The sequence below is a fragment of the Mesoplodon bidens genome (genome assembly GCF_964165515.1).
Source record: "Mesoplodon bidens genome assembly, chromosome: 13".
NCBI classification, from domain to species: Eukaryota; Metazoa; Chordata; class Mammalia; order Artiodactyla; family Ziphiidae; genus Mesoplodon; species Mesoplodon bidens.
The window spans coordinates 33,264,108-33,286,172 of record NC_138169.1 but is presented as its reverse complement, the minus strand read 5'-3'; the positions used below and the strand labels follow the sequence as shown (position 1 = coordinate 33,286,172).

Below are 22,065 nucleotides of genomic sequence, written 5' to 3'. Positions count from 1 at the left end.
TGTCACGTGTTCATCACCCGAAGACACACAGGAGTGGGCCCACTTCACCTCCTGCGACTTCTCCAAGGAATTCTCTAGAGGGGTTCAAAGAGGTGTAACCTTCAGTACAATGGAGCCTCAAAGAACATTTCTGACATTTTGGCATTTGTCCTGAGATGAATTTCTCCTGATTTATTAATGACACCTGCTATTCTGCTCACGTCACCCACACCTAATGCTTTTAAGTCACTGGGCTCACAAGGTGCTGAGCACTGGGTATAGGTGCCATGACCACCAAGACCACGCTTGAGCAGGTATATTTGAAAGTAAGGTTTCTTCGATAGCGTGCTCAAGATGCAGAATTTGGTGTGTGTGGGGAGGTTGATTTAGAAAGATTTTTCAGAAAACATTTTTAATTTTGAGGCTGAACAGTGAAACAAGACGCAAACAAGGATTCCTTTGAAACTTATTATTCCCCAACCCCTATGTTCGCAGAAGTGAAAAAAAATCTTCTGATGTAAACATCATGAAGAAACAAACACCGCCCACCCCTGCAATTTAGTCAAATGCAACCCATCATCTGACAGATGTCCCAGGGAAGGGGGCCCGATGCCAAGGAAACAGTTAGTGACCCAGATTCTCAGCCCCTCAGGGAAGGGTTTTCCATGAAATTTCAGGGCACCTGTGTGAAACATGGTTGATTAAACTTTACTCTCAGCCTCCTCTCTATATGCAGCAACCTCTTCTTTTTTATATAAACTAATATCCACTGTGAATGTGACTGCTTCTCCAAGGGGCTAGAAGGCACTTGTCTGAAGGTGCACTACCAGTAAGGGTTGAGGAGACCTCGGGTTTTAGGACAGCAGTGGTTTCCTCTAGCCTGTGATAAAGCGAGGCTTTGGGTAGATATGTCCACATGTCTTTCAAATAAAAAGGATTTGGGCTGTAAAATTCATTAATGGTAAGACAGCAATTCTGTCATCTCCGAGGAGAAATTTCTGGCTAAGCAGAAAGGCATTCTTCTTAAGAAAAGAAAGACTGTCATTACACAGAATAAGAATGTCAGAGACGCTGAAACGGCTTTTGACTTCAGACTTCAAGGCCAATCTGTCCAACAGAAAGTAAAATCCCCAAAGTTTTTGCAGAAGAAGTCTGCTTTTGTGTTTAAAGGACAATATAGCAATGGTCAGAGAGGAAGCAAAAGTCACACAGTGTCTAGGGCACACCTACCACTGGGGCCCAGTCGAGAGGGTAAATCTAAGGAGTTTTGAATCCACTCTGATGAATTTAGAGAGAAATGTTTGAGTACTGGTCATACCTTCAAAAATATAGCGCTTTATTTTTAATGCTCTTTCATGTTAATTCCCTCTTTTGATCCACTCAACTACTGCTTTGAGTAGAGAAATGCTCTCCACCTGACAGGCCAGGAAACGAAGGCTCACAGTCTCAAAGTCTTATTAGGTCATTGGGCAGCAAGTTGGTGGCTGGACTCAAAGTCAGGTCCCCCCACCCTCCTGCCAGGACCCTCCGCTAAGCCACAGTCATGAGGACAGCCTGCTGCAGGGCAAGAGCTTCAGAACTTCCAGGAAGATCTACACTCTGCCTCTGTCCTTCAGCATCATGGGGCCCTGGACCAGCTACTCAGCCTGCTCTCCATCACCTCAACAGGAAACGGTGACCTATGAGAGGGTCTTTTAGACGGAAAAGGAACACGAATCTGCTTTATAACTTGGGAAGTGCTGGATGAATACGTTATTATCACCGTTACCATAATAGCCAGCATATTAAGGAAACAGCTATTATTTGACGCTACTGCTAATAAATGTTTTAAAAAAGAGTGTCTTTTCAAAGTTATAGAATAAAAACTAGGCAAAGCATGTTAATAAAAATCCACCACCACTGGGGAAGGGCATTTTTTTAAAGGCTCATCTTTCTAAAGGCAAATAAAAGAAAAAAAAGTCATCAGAGTAACTACATCTAGAATAACTCAGGAATCTTATCTTTTTTTTTTTTTTTAGTTTAGGTTCTAGTTTCCTTAAATACTTGTTATTTTATTATTTATTTTATGATTATTTTATAGTCTGATTTTCTACACATCAAAACTATTAAAGGCAGTCAAAATTCGAAGGAAAGTGGCATCATCTAAAATTAATTCAAAAAGGAAAACAAATCAATGAAGAAAAGCAAGAAAACAGTGAATGAGGGAGAACCATGTAAGTAACAGAAGAAACTGTTGTCTTTGCAAATGAAGTCTATGACATAAATGATATGCGATGTACCCTCACAAGGCAACAGTAACTATGGCAACAGGAAGAGATGCAATGCACTCAGAGTGACTCAACCAAATACCTAACTGACACACTAAACATATTTCAGGTATATTTTCATATGGTACTGAAGTATATTTTACCCTTACTTATGCAAAATTACTCACTTTAATAGGCACACCCCTTTAACTTACAAAAAGATTAAGTTTTCTTGTACCATCAGCATGACTTTTACAAAAACAACCCAAGGGTACTGTGGTCAGCAACAACACTCGTCTTCTACTTGGCAGTGATGATTTTTAGGTCTGAAGAATCTCAGTTCAGAAATCTAACATGATGACTGTCTGATGATATAGTTTAGAATCATTTACGTATATTCAAGACATCAAATTGTGATTCTCTATCTAGACATACGGTGCTTGGCATTACTATTTGAAGTCCTCTCCCTCTGCAATAATGGAATGTCACAATAGCAGTGCTGTCTGGGTAGAGAAACCCAGGACAATGCTTGGCTAAAGGCCTTTTAAGAAAAGGAACTCCACTGTCTCATTCCCTCAGCTGCTTCGGCATCTCGAACCTTCTCTCCTGTCTAACCTTTCTGCATACCCTTTAGAACAAGACCTGAGCTCTTCTTCACTGACTATCCTTATGGGGTAATAAATCCCAAGTTTACAAAACATTTTCTCATAAAATAGGTGCATTCTCTCCAAGGAGACTGTGCACTTGGGCAGGTTTTTTTTCCAAGTTTTTGGACCTCTCATGAAGGCAAAAATGTGTGTCACACCGTCCACCTGATAGAGAGACACGGAGGCTTTCTGTGTTTGATCCTGGAAATGCTTGAGAGGTAAAGGTGCTTCGCTGTAGTCTGGGGGTATTTCCCTTTAGCACTGGAATTACAGACAAGGAAGACCAGCCTGGCAACACCCTGGGCCGAGCGATGAATAGAAGAGAGAAACGGTCGGCTTTGGGGGTGTCCACTCCCCACAGACACCCACACAATTCTCACATGTTCACAGACTCTGAGAAGGGAGGTGTCCAGCCCCTGAAATCTGACACTGGGAAGAAGATGATGTCATTAAAATTCCCTATCATCCGGCCTGGGAGGATGGGTGGAGCATCTAAGAATCTAGGGCTCCTGTGCTGGCCCAGGAGAAGGAGTGCTGTGCAGGGCTGGAACACGAAGCTGTAATTCTGGGCCAGGAAAGACCTCTGCTTCTCTGCTTGTCTCTGGGGTGTCTGCTCTGGACAGTGAGGAAGCGGAGGGCCCTCAGCTTAGTGGCTTGTGTCCGATCACTGTCCCAGGACCCTGTGCCTGCAGGCGAGCAACTTGGACAGGTGAAGCTGCATTCTAATATAAGCAGAGCCAGCAGAGGAGGTGTCAGAGGCAGATTCCAGTGCCGGAGGGTTATTTCTGGAGTCCTCTGAGGAAGCTTACAGCGTGGTTGCCCACACGGCACCAGAAGTGGTGCCGTGGGATTTGGTTTCCAGAGTTGTCAGCCCCTCAATCCTCAAAACCAAAAATAAGTATCTACTTATTAAAGCAGATTTATTTTTACTAGACATTTTGACTCTTGTGCTGTAACTTTTTCCACGTTTGAATTTTCTAAATATTTTGTCAATAATGCTTATAATTCTTCAAAATCCATAAACTATAAACTATGCCTTGATTCCAGCAAGAAAACTGGCTTTCTCATTTTCATGTTTTTCTGGAATGTGACAGCAAAAGAATTTGCTCTGAAAATAGGGATGAAGGGAATTTTAGGAAAGGTAATATAGAATATATTAAAAATCAAACTTCAAAAAAAAAGCTCACGATATCCCTGAAAGGAGGCTAGAGGCACCCAGACCCCATGCTCAGTTCCAAGAATTTTCCTCCTGCTCTGAGCCTTGGTACTGGCTGTACCAAGACGGCTTCCAGCAGGCCTGCGAGTGTATGTGTTTCAGAGCATCTGGCAGGGAAACAAATTAATTACTCAAATCTCAGCACCTCTAAATCTCTGTCCCAACACTCTTAATCTCAGCTAGCCTCTAACTCGGGATACAGTTCTCTGTTATTTGTCATTTTAAGCAATGTAAAGCTGATAACTCTCCTTTTTAATGAGAAACCTGTTACATTCCATTCTGTCTTGGAAGCTCTTACAATTAATATTTTGACTGACACCTGAAGAAAGCAGCAGAGGGCCTGCAGGAGGGTCTGATCAAGAGGAGGTGCAGTACCTACTCTCCATAAGAACCAGGGCATCGTTTATGCTGTCTTACAGCACTACAGATGCGATGATAGCTGTTGAAATTTTTCTAGTCTAAAGTTGAGAATATTCATTATGCGCTCTTACAAGGCCACCAGCTTCCTTTCACTTGTCAGAATATCCTCCTCGAGTTAACTGTGGGTACGAAACTTCTGCCCTTAGAATCGTCTTTTAACCCAGTGCAAATAATTCTCTTCTTCCCAAGAACTCCAGTTTGTCCCATCCCACCGTATGGATCACATTACCGCACCAAATATTAGTGTCATTACAAAGATAATAAGTACTTACAATTAGCTTTCTTAAAAAAAATTAATGCTTTCTTTTGAGGGCAGTTTTAGATTTACAGAAACATTGAGCAGATAGTACAGAGGGTCCCCATACACGCCCCTAGCCCCTAATCTCCCCAACAGTTTCCCCTATTGTTAATATCTTACATTAGTGGGGTACATTTCTTACAGTTGATATACTAACATTGATTCATTATTATTATAAACTGGACTCTACAGTTTATATTAGAATTCAGCTTTGTGTAACAGAGTTTTAGGGGTTGTGACTAATGTATAATGCTGTGCATATATCATTATGATGAATAAGTTTCATACAGAATAGTTTTACTTCCCTAAAAATCCCATGCTCCATTTAGCCGCCTCTCCTTGCTTTCCCCAAGCCCAAACGCCTAACAACCACTGTTCTTTTTTGCTTTTTCTATAGTTCTGCCTTTTATAGAATAGCATATACTTGGAATCATCCAGTATGTAGCCCTTTCAGACTGGCTTCTTTCACTGAGTAAAATGCAGTTAAGGTTCCTCCATGTCTTTTTGGGGCTCATTTGTTTTTATCGCTGAATAATATTCCATTGTATGGATGTACTATAGTTTGTTTATCCAGTAATCTATTGAAAGACGTCTTGGTTGTTTCCAATTTTTAGCAATTATGAATAAAGCTTCTATAAACATTTGTGTGGACATAAGTTTTAAACTATTTTGGGTAAATACCTAGAAGCAGAATTGCTGGATCATTTGGTCAGACTGTGGTTAGCTTTGTAAGAAACGGCCAGACTCTTCCAAAGTGGCCAAACCATTTGCATTCCCACCAGCAATGAATAAGAGTTCCAGTTGCTCCACATCCTCACCAGTTTTTTTGGATTTTAGCCATTCTAATAGGTGTGTAGTGGTATCACACTGTTGTTTCAGTTTGCACTTCCCTCATAAATATGATGTTGAGACTTTCTTCATAAGCTTATTTGCCACGTGTCTTCTGAGGGGTCTGTTCAGATCTTTGCTCTTTAAAAATTGGGTTGTTTTCTTATTGTTGAATTTTAACAGTTCTTTGTATATTGTGGACACAAGTCTCATATCAGGTAAGTGTTTTGCAAATATTTTCTCCCAGTCTGTGGCTTGTCTTTTCATTTGCTTAACAGTTATCTTTCACAGAAAAGATTTTAGCTTTTTTAAAAAATAAATTTAATTATTTTATTTATTTATTTTTGGCTGCATTGGGTCTTCATTGCTGCGTGTGGGCTTTCTCTAGTTGCGGTGAGCGGGGGCTACTCTTCATTGTGGTGTGCAGGCGTCTCATTGCGGTGGCTTCTCTTGTTGCAGAGCATGGGCTTTAGGTGCGTGGGCTTCAGTAGTTGTGGCACATGGGCTCAGTAGTTGTGGCTCACGGGCTCAGTAGTTGCGGCTCACAGGCTCTAGAGCGCATGCTCAGTAGTTGTGGCACAAAGGCTTAGTTGCTCCACGGCATGTGGGATCTTCCCAGACCAGGGCTCCAACCCGTGTTCCCTGCATTGGCAGGTGTATTCTTAACCACCGCACAACCAGGGAAGTCCCGATTTTAGTTTTAATACAGTCCAACTCATGAAGTTTCTCTTTCATGGGTCATGCTTTTGGTGTTGCATTTAAAAATTCATTTAAAACACAAGGTCATCTAGATTTTCTCCTACATTGTCTTCTGGAATCTTTATAGTGCTGTGTTTTATGTACAGGTCTCTGACCCATTTTCAGTTTATTCCATTTTGAATTTGTTAAATTTATTCTTTCTTTTTTTGTCTTCTCCCTCTTTTTCTCCTTTCTCTGATTCTAACTGAGCATTTTTTATGATTTGATTTTCTCTCCTCCTTAGCATATCAATTATACTTCCTTTTACATATTTATGGTGGTTGCACTGGAGTTTGCCATATGTATTTACAACTTCTTCGATCCTCTTTCCAATAACACCATATATAATGCTTCATGAGCAGCAACAAGCACCTTTTGACAGAGTATTCCCAAATCTTCCCTCCCATCCCTATAATATTGCTGTCATCCATTTCACCTATCCATAAGCTGTAATCGTCCAATACATTGCTATTATTATTTTGAAAAGCACTTGAACAAACTGTCATCTACTAGAGCAATTAAGAATACGAAAAACAGGAGATTTTATCTTACCTCCACTTTGTTCCTTCTCTAATGCTCTTTCTTTACATAGGTCTGAGTTTCCGACCTACATAATTTACTTTCTCTCCAAAGAACTTCAACATTTCTTGCAAGGCAGGTCTACTGGTGACAAATTCCCTCAGTTTTTGTCTGTCTGAGAAAGTCTTCATTCCTCCTTCACTTTTGAAAGATAATTTCATGGTGAACAGAATTGTTGGTTTCAGTGTTTTCTTTCAATACTTAATGTTTCACTCCACTCTCTTTTTGCTTGGATGGTTTCTGAAGAAAGTCCAATGTAATTCTTATCATTGCTCCTCTATAGGTAGGGTGTTTTTTCTTTGCCTTCTTTCAAGATCTTTTCTGTCTTTGACTTTATTCATAGTTTGAATATGATATACTAGGTGTAGAATTTTGGGTATTTTTCCTACTTAGTGTTTTTTGCACTTCCTGGATCTGTGCTTTGGTGTCTGTCACTAATTTTGGAAAATTCTCAGCCATTATTATGTCAAATATTTCTTTTGCTCCTTTTTATCTTTATTCTGGTATTTCCATTACATATATTCTGCACCCTTTGCAATTGCCTCACAGTTCTTGGATATTCTGAAGCATCTTTTTAATTCCTTTTCTCGTTGCTTTTCAGTTTGAGAAGTTCTACTGACCTGTTTTCAAGCTTGCTGATCCTTTCTTTGGTCTTATCAAATCTGCTGATGAGCCTATCAAAGCCATTCTTCATTTCTCCTACAGTATTTTCGATTTCTAGCATTTCCTGCTGATTTCTTCTTTAGAGTTCCCATTCTCTGCTTATAGTACCCAGCTATTCTTGCATAGGTCTTACCATACATATCATAGTTATATAATTATATAACTACATCATAGATTCCAGTCTGATTATTCCAAAATATCTGCCATATCTGAGACTGATTCTGATGCTTGCTTTATCTCTTTAGTCTGTGTGTTTTGTGTTGTTTTGTTTTGCCTCTTAGCACGCTTTGTAATTTTTGGTTGAAAGCCAGGCATGATGTATCAGATAATAGGAACTTAGGTAAAAGATCTCTGGTGTGAGATTTTATGTTAATACAGCTGGGAATTAGGCTGTGTTTGATTTACCTATAGGTGGCAGAGGCTTCAATTTCTTCTAGTGTCCTTTTTCTGTCCCCTGTTGTCTTTGGGTTTCCATAGAAACTCCTTCTTAAACAGAGTCTGTGCCTTACAGTTCTCTGTTGTAATATAAAGTTATTATAATGAAGCCCTATTAATGTCAAGGTTTGTGGGGGGAAGTATTCTAGAGTCTTATGATTAAAACCACTTTTTAAATGGGCTTGAGTACCTGGACTGTGGCTTTTAAAAGAGTTTCTTGGCTTTTGTTTCCTTCTCTGATGTGAGACATATGGCTAGACGGGATTGGAGTTGTCTAATTGCCTTTCCTCAAGGACCTAAAAGCCACTGGTAAAGTAGTTTCCCTTGAGGGCAGGACCTCAATTCTCTGATGGATCTAAGAAGAGTAGGTGATATTCAGTTTGTTCAGCTTTTTTCTTGTTGTGAAGTTGGAAGTGATAACTTACAAACTCTTTACATGTCACAGCTGAAGCCAACAGTCTGCTTTTTCACTGTGATCATTCCCATGGACAATGTCAGTAAGAAGGCTTTACAGAGTCATTTCTGTCTTCAGCTCCCTGTGACAGCAAGTCCTTAAGGCATGAACCCCAAGAAGGCCCTTAAAATTCAGTATGCATATAGCTCATAGTATAAGTAGGTCATTTACATAGTGTGATCACCGATCATTTTCTATGTTTCTATTTATCCTTTACCACATAAACTAAAAATGGCAGAATATGTTTTCACCAAATTTCAAGGATATATTAGTGATAGACTCTAACTTATTGAAGGAATCATGTAGTGAGCACATGAGATTCATTGTTGGGGATCATGGGGCACTTTCAAGAGCTGGGCAATCATCACCTGCAGAACTGCTACTGGGCTCAGTGCCTGTCTGAGGAGTCACACCACACAGAGTAAGACAGATACCTTGGACAGACAAACACTAATTTCAAACATGAGTCTCATGGAAAACAAGCAAACAAACCACAAAGCCCCAAACCAAAAACCCAGAGCAGATACAGGGACCAACTTGCCAATAAACTCCTTCTCTCACAGGCAACTCCCATGCATGCTCCACGGTGAGCAGCAACAATTTATTCATTCAGTGGTGGTTAAAAATCTTTAAAGCATGCACAGAAACAACTTCTGTGATTACTACAAAACTGGTAGCACTAACTCCAGCCCTTTGCACAGACTTGCAGCCTAATCCTGTTAATTAAAAATTCCTGGTAAACAGAAGCACAGAGGCTGTCCAGAAGGCTTTTAATGTGTTTGTAAAAAACCAGTGAGTTTTGTAAATCTGAGCAGAGTACTAAGTGAAAGAAAAGATGTCCAGGAATATTTGTGCCTTTCTAACCTATGCAGGAGGCCCGCAAGTTGTGGCTTCCTGATATACTGTTTAAGCCTTTCTTGTCTTCATTCTTTGGTTCCCCAGTTGTGGTTTTTCTTCTTCCCAGTAGATTGATGACATTTATCTGATTGCTCTTATTTTCCTCAGTCCCTCTTGACTCTGACTTTCTGGTGATACCTCAGCACTGACTTTCTTCCACTGGGTTCAGATTCCTCTAGAACAAGGCAGCACCCACAGTTCTGTGTATGAAGACAGTCTTGGACACACACACATAATATCATTGATGACAGAGCTTTTAAATTTCAAGTATACAATAGAATTTCCTATATGAAGATTGTATTCAAGTGAGTATGGAAAAAGATGGATTGTTTTTTAAATGATATTGAAATAATTCAGAAAAACAACAATAAGCTGGTATATTACCTTAATCCTCATCAAAACCAATTCAATACAGAGTACAGATTTAAATGTTAAAAATAAGAGGCCATAGCTTTCCTAACACAATACATGAGTAAACAGTTGTATGACTCTGATGTTGGAATAAGAATGAAATGAAAGCTATAAACCATGAAAGAAAAAACCGATCAATTAGATGACATGAAAACTTATTTTTTGTTAAGAAATGAAAAGAAAAACTATACAAGGTGGGAGCATGTACAAAAATTATTGGTAAGATATATAACAGAGTGAATTGGTATCCATAATAAATGAAGCCAACTTCAAATCTATAGTAATAATATAAGCAATTTAAAAAATGGACAAAGGACAGGATAAGCAATTAACAAAAAACATGACTGACATGGAAAAACAGAAACTTCATTATTAAAGAAAAATGCTTAAAAGTATATTTTTCTTCTATCAATTGGTAAGGTAAAAGAGGTGAAATAGTCATTATTTGCAAGGTTAGAGTGAAGTGATTACTCTCATACATTATTAAGAGTGTAAATATCTACAGACACTTAAAAGCCAGGCTGAAATAACACTCATAATTTATAATGTGTGTACTTTTTGATCAAATAATTTCACATTCAGATATTAATCGTATACAAATACTCCCACAAATGCCCACATATGATGGTATACAAATACTCCCACAAATGCCCACATATGATGGTACAAGAATTTACTATGTCTTTGTTTTAAATATAAAGACTGAAAATAATAAAAATGTTCATGAATGAGCATTTGATTAAATACATTATGGTAGAATCACCCAGTGAAATTCTTTGTGACCATTAAGCAAAGATATGGTAGGAATTCCACTCCAAATTATGATGGAGTAGCTTTAGTAGAACAACTTTCCTACAAAGAATGACAAGGAAAGCAAGCCTACAGGTGATTCAGATACTGATATTATAGGGCATAGAATTTTTAACTGCAACTGATTTGTTTAAGAAGTTAGATGGCAAAATAGAGAATTTTATTAAATAACTAAAATTATTTTTAAAATAATGTATATGGAAATTCCAGAACTGAAATATATGAAGAGTTAATTAAAAATTCATTGGATGGGTGTAATAGCAGTTTGGAGACAGCTGAAGAGAGCATTAGTGATTTTGAAGAAAGGTCAGCAGAAAAAAATCCAAGCTGAAGCACATAGATTAAAAAGGAAGGAAATACAGAAAATAGCATAGGATGCATATGAACAAGAGAAAGTCTAAAATATGTAGACAGAGTCTCACAAAGGAGAAGGGAGAGAATGGAGCATAAGCAACATTTGAAGAGATAATGGTTAAGAAATTTTTCAAAGTAATGAAAGACATATACTCACAGACTTAAGAAGCACTATGAATCCCCAAAAGACAGAGAGAGAAGTACACTTCATAATAAAACTGCTGAAAATCAAAGACAACAGAAAAATCTTATAAGCAGCCAGACAAACTAAGATGTGCTCTAAGACACACTTCCCTCAAAGGAGACACACTGAAGCTACAGCAGACTTCTAGAGGGAAACCATGGGGGTCAGAAGACCATGGTATGTTATCTTTAAAGCCTGAAAAAAAATCAACTATCAATGCAAAATTACATAACCAGCAAAAATGTTATTCAAAAGTTTAGGCAAAACAAGAACATTTCTGGACAAGAAAAACTTACTTTTTAAAAAAATAGCTAGAATACACGCTAAAAGGGATACAAGAGAGTTTTTCAGACAGAGGAAAAATGATCCTACACAAAGATGTGTATTTTACTAGCTATAACGTCTACTAAAAATATTAAAAGTGCATAACCAACACGCTACTATAGGAAAAATGGTATAATAAAATAAATTCTTGGTTAAGAAAAATAAAGCAAGAAGTACAGTAAGTCCCCTACATATGAGCCTTCCAGTTGCAAGCTTTCAAAGATGCAAACATGCGTTCGCACGCCCAATCACGTAAGTTAGTTCACGGGTCTGGCGTACATTGTCACGTGCATGCATCCTCTACAAGTGGTTGTGCTTCTGTGTACTTTACTGTATACTACTGTATAGAGTACAGTAGTACAGTATCTTTTTTCAAGCCCAGGATGTCTGGAAGCAAGCATAAAAGCAGCGGTGTTGTAGCTGGTACTGCTAAGAAGCTCCAAGCGATAACAATGGAGACAAAAAGTGACAATAATTGAGAGAGTGGAGCAAGGCGAAAAGATGGTAGACATTGTTCATTCTTATAACATTCAACCAACAGCAGGATTCTAAAGAACAAGGACAAGATCATGGAACATGTGAATTCTGCTGTGCTGATAATATCGAAGAAGTGTGGAAAAATGATGGACGAGATGGAGAAACGTCTCAGTGTGTGGATGCAGGATCAACATCAATGCTGAGTCCTGCTCAGCTTAATGCTGATTCAAGAGAAAGCTAAAAGCCTTCACGAAAACTTGAAGAAGAAACACAATGAAGAATCAGAGGGTGCATCTTTTAATGCCAGCCATGGCTGGTTTTATCAGTCCAAGGCTAGAACCAGCCTTCACAACGTAAAAGTAAGTGGTGAGGCAGCGAGTGCAGATATGGTAGCTGCCCGGGGACATCCTGAAACGCTTCAAGAAATTACTGAAGAAGGTGCATATTTATCTGAGCAGGTTTTTAATGTGGATGAGACAGCTGTTCTGGAAGAGGATGCCAGATGGAAGTTACATCAGTAAGGAGGAAAAGTTGATGCCAGGCTATAAAGCAGCAAAGGATAGGCTAACTCTGTTGTCTGGTGGCAATCCTTCCTGCGATATGAAGCTGAAGTCTCTCTTAGTTTATCATTCAGAGAACCCAAGAGCCCTTAAAAACATAGCCAAGGGTTCTCTTCCTGTTGTGTGGAAGAGTAACCTCAAAGCCTGGGTTACATAGGCCATTTTCCAGGACTGGTTTTTCCACCACTTTATCCCGAAGGTAGAGAAATACTGCTTGGAGAAGGACCTCCCACTCAACATTCTTTTGTGGCTTGACAATGCTCTGGGCCACCCCCATTCATGCACGACTTTCATCCCAACATCAAAGCAGTGCATCTGCCACTGAATACTAAGTCGCTCATCCAACCTATGGACCAGGGAGTTTTAGAGACTTTCAAGAAATATTATTTACGTCACACTTTTTGTCAGGCAGTAAAGGTGAGTGACGAATCAGGGACAACCTTGCAACAATTTTGGAAGGACTATAACATCTACAAGGCCAAAAAAACATTGACTTTGCTTGGCGTGAGGTTATGGCCGTCACCATGAAAGGGGTTTGGAAGAAACTTTGCCCGCAGTTTGTTCACGATTTCCATGTATTTGAGAAGGTGGATGAGGAGTCCAAAGAGGTCTTCAGCAACTTAGTGACCCTCAGTGAGAAGCTGGAGTGAGATCAACAAGAGGACGACTTCACTGAACTCCTTGCTGTGCAACACGAAGCGCTTACGGAATTGGAGGCCCAGAGAAAGGATGAACAGGAAGAAGTAACCGAAGAACTGAAGAGATTCACGATGCAAGAAATGGCAAGGGGATTTTCTTTATTTGAGGAGGCACTGTTAGTTTCTGAGGCACAAGACCCGAATGTAGAACGGTTCACGAAGGTTGCAGCAGCCGTTCAGAATGCAATCCAGTGCTACCGTGTCATCTATGATGAGAAAAAAAGAGCTACTAGCCAGACATCACTGGATCATTTTTTCAAGTGGGTAGATAGAATTGGATCCAGCAAAGAACCAGAACCTGTACCGTCAACGTCAGGCGTGAGTGAATTTGCAGCTTCTTGCCCTCTGTCTCCTATTGCCGACGATCTGATACTTCAGCTCTACCGTCTCCCACCTCCTCTCCCTCCTCCAGTCAGTAACTCTTCTTGCCTGTTCACTCAATGCCAGCCCCTGTATGCCAGCTGTTGTCCTGTACTACCGTACTTTTCAAGGTACTGTGCTGTAAGATTAAAAACATTTTCTTTATTTTTTATATTTGTTTTTTATGTATTGTTTGTGTGAAAAGTATTATAAACCTACTACAGTATAGTACAATTATATAAATGATTGTGTTAGTTGGGCACCTCGGCTAACTTTGTTGGGCTTACGAACAAATCGGACTTATGAATGTGCTCTCAGAATGGAACTTGTTTGTATGTAGGGGACTTACTGTATAAAAATTAAATATAAAATATAAAAAAAGCAAAAAAATATAAAAAAGCAAGAACACAAAACTGTTGAGAAAAATAAAAAGCAATCATTAAAATGATAGCTATAAACCCAACTTAACAGCAGTAACATTACAAATGTATTAAATACTCTAATAAAAAGACTACTATCATCAGACTGAATGTCAAAGTAAATATCACACGCCACTTACAAGAGATACACTGAAGCACAGGACAATGTTGGTCACTTGCTTTATGATGAACAATAGGGGAAAGGAAGGGTTTTTAAAAAAATAAATGATGTTGGGTCAACTGGATATTAACATAAAAAGTAAATCTTGATGCCTATGCTTCATCAGGTATAAAAAATAATGTCCAGGTGCACTGTAGATATAAATGTGAAAGAAAAACAAAGATTCTAGGACAAAGAATAACAGAACACAGTGATGACCGTGCAACAGGCAAATATTTTATACAGGACACTGAAGAGCTAACCACAATAGAAAGGACTGATGGACGGTGTCAAAATGTGGAATTTCTTTTCCTCACAAAGCACCACTGAGAGTGAAAGGCAGATCACAGGCTGGAGAAGAAATCTGCAACACATCTATCCAACAATGGACTCATGTACAAATACAAAGAACTACTGCATTTCAGTAAGAACAATACAACCTAAAAGATGTATTTCACAAAAGAGGATGTTCGAATAGCCAACAAACATGAAAATGTGTTCAAGTTCATTAGGCTTCAGGGAAATGCAAAATTAGAAGCATAATTAAATAATACCGTAGACCCAAAAGAATGGCTAAAATTAAGGTGACTGACAAAAACTAGCTGTCAGCGGGGATGGAGAGTACTTGTAATTTCCACACTGTGCTGCGAGGAACGTACTGGGACAACCGATTTGTAAAAATATTTGACACCAGCTCCTCCTGAAGGTGAACTTATACAAACCCAGTTACCCAGGAGGTCCATTATTAGGAATGTGCCCTACAGAAATGCATACACATATCCACCAAATCACATACGACAATGTTCCTAGTGGCACCATTGGTAAGAGAGCAAAACTGAAAACAACCAGCACTAAAATAAATAAATTGTGGTTATCACCATAAAATTGAACAACATGCAGTAATGAGTATACACAAACCATGATTTGGATGGATCTTACAAACATCATGTTAGCAAAAGTCAAACATGAAAGAGCACACACTGTGTGATTACATTTATAAAACGTTCAAAATCAGGAAAAAGTAACTGATAGCGACAGAAATCAGAAGCGTGACCATGGCAGGAGGTGGTAAGTGCATGGAATAAGGTGAGCTTCCATCAGCTTCTTTTTCTGACCCAAGATTAAGTGGATGTGATCTCTTGTGGACGTGGGTACAATTTTTACTTAGGAAAAAAAAAAAGAACCTAGCAGATGTATATGCACTGACTTAGGAAGACAGTCATGATGCATCAGCAAGTGTAAATAAAGATCACCAAATACACTATGATTCTATACTGGTAAAGAAAACAACAAGGTGAATTGTTACATCCAAAATAAATCTATGAAGGATTTATTAACAATGTTTATCTCATATTTTTTGCTTTGTGAAATTTTGTTTTTTTTTTTAAAAAGTGAACATTAGTTACACATTTGGGGCCAAAAATAATCAATAGTAAGGAACCCCCCACCAGTTTCCCAGCTGAACACTCCACAAGACCAAAGCTGCCCCTAGGGTGGGACGGCGTGGTGGCCCTGCAGGGCGTCTGCCTGTGGTCCAGTAGTGAGGTTCAGGTGCTCTGGTCCAGGGGCCTCTGAGGGGCAGGGGGGCAGATCGCGTGGGTGAGCAGGTCCCTTGGACTCAAGGAAACGCGCTTCCATAGCCTCACTCAAACTTGTTTTCAAAGGAGCAGATTTAACACAGTACTTAGCAGAACAGTCCAGAGCAGAGGGAAAAACCTGACAGGCCACCGTGCAGAAGTCAATTCCATTCCAGAGAAGGGACACGCTTGGAGTCGCTCTGTGCTCATGCCTTATTTACTTAGCAAATGGCACAAAGGCTAAGTACCACCTGCCACCTCTCAGGTGTAACACCCAGTAAGCTTCCCTGCAAACCCTCAGATGAGTTAAAACAGACTCCAACTTACTTCTGTTAATTTTATTACCAAACATCCTTCAAGACAATCATGTTTTTCCTCAACCAATTTACATCATTATAAACTAAATGTTTCTATCATCTGATCTCATTCTTTGGAAAAGGAAAAATGTTGAATCTCTAAGAAGTATGCTGGAAAATAATGATGGCCTTTAAAATACTTTCCATTATATCTGCCAAGCATATCAACTGTGAATAAAACGATTTAGAAAATGAAGATGTTTCCAAGTAAATATTGAAAACATGCCAAAGATATGAAGAGGAGAAGCTACATGTGCTCGTGTACACACGTGCACACAATCTCTAAAAATCAAAGATATACTATTTTCCCTCACGGGAGAAATGAGGAACAGATTTTAACTCATTTTCCTTAAAAAAAAAAAAAAAAGGAAAAAAATTCCTAATGAATTAAAGAATGTGTTTATTCAAATCTATGGCCAGACTGAAGAAACAAAAAACAAAGGTAAGGATTTAGAAATTATACTCAGATTTATAGGCTTACAGAAAATAACAGGGAAATATTAAATAATCACTTAATGTCACAGTAGCAACATATTTATTCTCATTATTTTGTCTCATCCAGGTTAGAACCAGAGAAAATGAGCTTAATTATAATAACAAGGGTTTGATCAATATGAGGAAGAACCACTTTGGGTGACAAAAGGCTAGACACAGAGCAGGTGCTAAATAAATCCTGCTCGGATGGACCCCTGAAGGCATCTTCTCAACAAGAAGCACAGTGGCCCCGGCAGCACGCTCTGCGCCAGGCGGGGGCTCCTCATCATTAATGTCCCGGGTCTGTGAACAGAGGCCTTCTCCGGGAGGAAATCAAATGTTTAAGAAGCCCGGTAAATGCACCAATAAATAAACACATGTGGTTATGAACTTTTTATAAACTACACAGAAAAGCACAGGTGCTTACTAAACAAGATGGATTTCATCTTTCACATTATGCAGTTGCTTTTTTTTTTTTTTTTTTTTGCGGTACGCAGGCCTCTCACTGTTGTGGCCTCTCCCATTGCGGAGCACAGGCTCCGGACGCGCAGGCTCAGCGGCCATGGCTCACGGGCCCAGCCGCTCCGCGGCACGTGGGATCTTCCTGGACCGGGGCACGAACCCGTGTCCCCTGCTTCGGCAGGCAGACTCTCAACCACTGAGCCACCAGGGAAGCCCCATGCAGTTGCATTTTGCTAGGGATATTTTCTATATTTACAAGGATGATCCTCATTAGTATTTTACTATGTGAACTACTAAACTGACTGTGTATTTGTTTTAACAGGAACATATACATAATTACTCTGTGGAGATACTTTCAAAAGTGTCAAAATGTTAATTGAGACACTGATGCTTTTTTAGGGCTCTTCATGCAGTTCCAAACATGTTGTTTACAGAATGAAGACTGGTAAAATGGCTTAGAACATTTGTATGGAGCAGCTTCCAAAATATCAGTTATTTATTTCATTTTATTTAAAGAGATGTTCCTATCTAGTTATATTATATAGAAATTCTTCTGGGTAGGGAGACACATATAGATGCACAATCCAAACAGAGTAACTTAACTTCCCTCCCTTTTCTGAGGAAAAGATTCCTCCCCGCTTTGTGGATGAGATAAAATCAAGTGTTTTTCCAGTTACGAGAGGAGCTTGGCCCTGCCTGAGATCAGCCCACAGAATCCACAGCCCTTTTGGACCCTCTTACAATGGTGGTGGGAATGTAAATTGGTACAGCCACTGTGGAAAACAGTATGGAGGTTTCTCAAAAAACTAAAAATAGAACTACCATATGACCCAGTAATTCCACACCTCAGTATATATTAGAAAAAAATAAAAACACTAATTCAAAAAGATACATGCACCCCAATGTTCACAGCAGCATTATTTACTATAGCCAAGATACGGAAGCAACCTAAGTGTCCATCAACAGATGAATGGATAAAGAAGATGTGGTGTATATACACAATGGAATACTACTCAGCCATAAAAAAAGAACACAGTTTTGCCATTTGCAGCAACATGGATGGACTTGGAAGGCATTATGCTAAGTGAAATAAGTCAGACAGAGAAAGACAAATGTCATATGATATCACTTATATGTGGAATCTAAAAAATACAACAAACTAGTGAATATAACAAAAAAGAAGCAGACTCACAGATACAGAGAACAAGCTAGTGGTTACCAGTAGGGGGAGAGGCAATATAGGGATGCGGAGTAAGAGGTACAAACTATTAGATATCAAATAAGCTGCAAGTATATATTGTACAGCATGGGAAATATAGTCAATATTTTATAAAAACCATAAATGGAGTGTAACCTTTAAAAATCGTGAATCACCATATTGTACCCTGGTAACTTATATAATATTGTACAGCAACTATGCTTCAATTAAAAACAAAAGAAGTCACAGCCCTTTTGTTCAATGACTGTAAAGCACACTCCTTTTCTCTTAAGAAAAGTCGAACGGGTAATTGTTTTGGAGATGAAGTGCAATGCAACCAAATTGTACTAACTTGAACTTTTCGCCAAATCAGGAGAAAACTCACTAATTTTCTTTTCCTCTAGAAGATAAACAGATCGCCTACCATGTTCTGGAAGATACAAACATGTAGAACTACATTGCTGAAGACACAAAAATACAACTTACCAACATTTTTATCTGACCAAATAAAAATTATTGTACCAAATTAACACCCAAGAGGAAATTTATTCCTTAGCTTGCCACAGTATAACCTCAAAATTATACATGACATTCCGTGTATATTGAGCCTTAATTGCAAAGAAACATAATTAAGTGAAAACGTGCAATTCTTTCCCCTATACTCTAATAATCCCTTAGCTTTTAGCACTTAAAGTTTGCCATAACCTTCCTGCCTGTCTTGCTAACGAAGTACATTCTGCAGTCCCCCAACTTATAAGAACGCAAGGAGACACTTCTGCTTTCCCTCCACGCCCTGTGCAGATGGCAGAGAGAGATTCCACCACTGAGACGTGTTATTTCTACAGATTTAGATTTGTCTTGTCATCAGTGAGGACCACAGAGCAGATTATAGAGTCTTTCACTTTAAAAATGAGGAAATGAAGGTCAGAGCAGTGAAGTAGGGCTGGGATGTGAGGAGAGCACAAGTGTCTGGGCCCCTGGCAGATTCCTTCCCCCATTCCTTCCTGGAATGATAACACCAACCAAACACACAAACAAGACATTCTTCCCAACAAAAAAGCAGAGTCTGCGTTTTTGCTAGTGTTTTTGTTTTTACCTCTGAAGAGAATATCCAAGTCAGTATCTTCTTTTCCTTTGATTTTCAAACACTTTGCCTGCTGTACAAGTCTGGGCAAAGAACAGAAATAAAACCTAGATTCATTATCCTGTGAGGTAGGAATAAATCATGACAGCAGCTCAAATTTAAATAGAAATCACAGGGTAAACAATAGTGAATTAGCAGGTATTTTTGCTGCACAGAGCCTTGTTAGAATTTTTCTTCAGTTTAAGATTTAAAAATACACTTTTGTTCAGAAACTGTAAGTTTGAAACCTGAAAGCTGAAAGCTCCCAACACCCTGTTCTATTATAGCAAGAAGTTTCTAAAACTCTCTGGAGAATAACCTCTTCAGATTCCGACGAGGAGCTATTAGGGATGGTAGGTGATGGTGTGGTAGGTAGTAAATAATAATTGCTACTGATGATTTCTGTGCTTATTTTAATCAGAAGATTATAGACATTGTGCTCAAACAACTGTACAAAGTAATTTAGTTACACTGTTGAATGTCAGAGAATTAATTAACTTCTAAAAGGCTCCAGAATACAGTAAGGACTAATTCTGTAACTCTTTCATCATGGAACTTCATTAAAACGTGAGGCTCATAGTTTGTAATGAATATGGAAGTTTCTAAAATGAAACTTTTCCAGTGTTGCTAATTACCTAGTAAACTAATTTTAGGTAGACAGAACTTGAGATGGTTCATTAATTTATCTGCAGTATTTAAGATTTTAATGAAAATTATAATACCTTGCTTGGCAAATATATTTTCTGATTGCACTTGGATAACTGCTCTCTCATTTTATCTTCACTGACAAGCCATTAAGGTAGGCCAGTACTGTTTCAATTTTTTTTTTTTTTTTTTTTTTTTTTTTTTTTTGCGGTACGCGGGCCTCTCGCTGTTGTGGCCTCTCCCGTTGTGGAGCACAGGCTCCGGACGCGCAGGCTCAGCGGCCATGGCTCAGGGGCCCAGCCGCTCCACGGCATGTGGGATCTTCCCGGACCGGGGCACGAACCCGTGTCTCCTGCATCGGCAGGCGAACTCTCAACCACTGTGCCACCAGGGAAGCCCCTGTTTCAGTTTTTGTTTTAGATGAGGAAACTGATTCAGTTACTAAAATCTTACATAGAAACCTAAGTGACTGGTACATAATTTGAGGCAATTTTATCTGTATGTTCCAAAAACATGTTATGTCATGATAAAAACACATTCTATTAACCAGATACTTTTTAACCATGAAGAGTTTTTTAATCAAAAAAGCAATTAACTGAGAAAAAATTTCTGTTGAAATCCCACCTTTGGACCTTAAAAGAAGGTCCTACACAGCCATTGTGGCGCACACCAGCCTCAGGTAGTTAATCTCCTGTGGTGCAAGCAGAGACCAGTCCACCCAAAACCTGGGTCTGTGTCTTAGGCCCTGTGCCCTGGGTTTGAGGCCCAGAGTGAGCAATTAGATTCTAGAAGCCTCAGCTTCCCAGCCTGCAAAACCAAGACAGTACTTGCCTTACAGGGTTTGTTTGGAACAATCAGTGAGACAATATATTATAACATAGTCTACAGACTCTTATGCATCATGGTCATGCATAAAAATATATGGAATATTTTTATTAATTCCATATGTTTAATTTCATTATATATAATATATACTATAAAATTATTTATATATCTCATCAGGATTTATCTACATTCTTGTAGGAAAGAACATTAATGGTGGAAGGAGGGCTTAGTCCTAAGCAGCGAGCCTCTGGGGGAGAGAGCTGGTCAACACGGGATGTCAGAGGCACATGTGCACAGTAAAGTCATTTTGCAAAGAATAAGATGGAAAAGAAAAGAACAATTTCAGCTCTGCTTACATCTTTTTGGCAAATAGTTAGGTATTCCCCCCCCCAAATTTACAAATTATATGAAACCTGAGTTGATTTTCAAACCATCTGAAAGCATCCCTCTGCAAATACATGCTGATGAAGATGGCAGTTCTATCTCACAATTTTTTTTAAAAAAAAGAAGCCAGTATGCCTTACATAACTTTGACAAGGATTTTATAAAGCAATTTAAAAATAAATCAAATAAATTTACTGAGTGGCTTTTTAAAAAAATGCAAGGTGCTGCAATCAATCACAGATATATTTAGGAATAGTTCCTGCTTTCAAAATTATTACATCACCAGGGAGATACACCAAGTCAAACCCTGTAAACCAGCAGTCCCCAACCTTCTGGGCACCAGGGACCAGTGTCATGGAAGACAATTGTTCCCAGGACCGCGGCGGGGGTGGGGGGTGGAGAAGGAGGCAGGGCTGGGGATGGTTCAGGCAGTAATGCGAGTGACGGGCAGTGACGGGCAGTGACGGGCAGTGATGGGCAGCAGCAGATGCAGCTTCACCGGCTCGCCTGCTGCTCGCCTCCTGCCATGCGGCCTGGTTCCTAACGGGCCTCAGATGGCTACTGGTCCTTGGCCCGGGGGGTGGGGACCCCTGCTGTAAACTGTTCAGACTCCTCACTCAGGAGATGAGGCAGGTGCCTCCTAAGGACTCCCAGGTTCTTCACTTCATTTAACCTCATTTCATTCTCACAAAAACTCTATAAGGTAGGTACAGGAGGCTATGAATCAAGAAACTGAGGCTCAGAAATATTAAACCACTTGCCCATCTTGGGGGCAGGGCGAGTCAGTGGCGGAGCCAGAGTGCAAACTCAATGGACTCCAAATCCAGGCTTCCTTCTATCCTACACGTCATCTTGCAGGAACGG

General features: G+C 39.4%; 1 protein-coding gene across 1 annotated transcript in view; it reads right to left on the bottom strand.

Moving 5' to 3' along the window:
• The window catches only part of L3MBTL4 (L3MBTL histone methyl-lysine binding protein 4), a gene marked incomplete at its 3' end in the record, with an annotated part of 382,269 nt that overhangs the window by 115,757 nt on the left and 244,447 nt on the right, over nucleotides 1-22,065 (bottom strand). Inside the window, 1 exon segment of the mRNA XM_081252127.1 lies at nucleotides 19,321-19,391. Coding sequence (XP_081108253.1) covers nucleotides 19,321-19,391 — 71 coding nt within the window.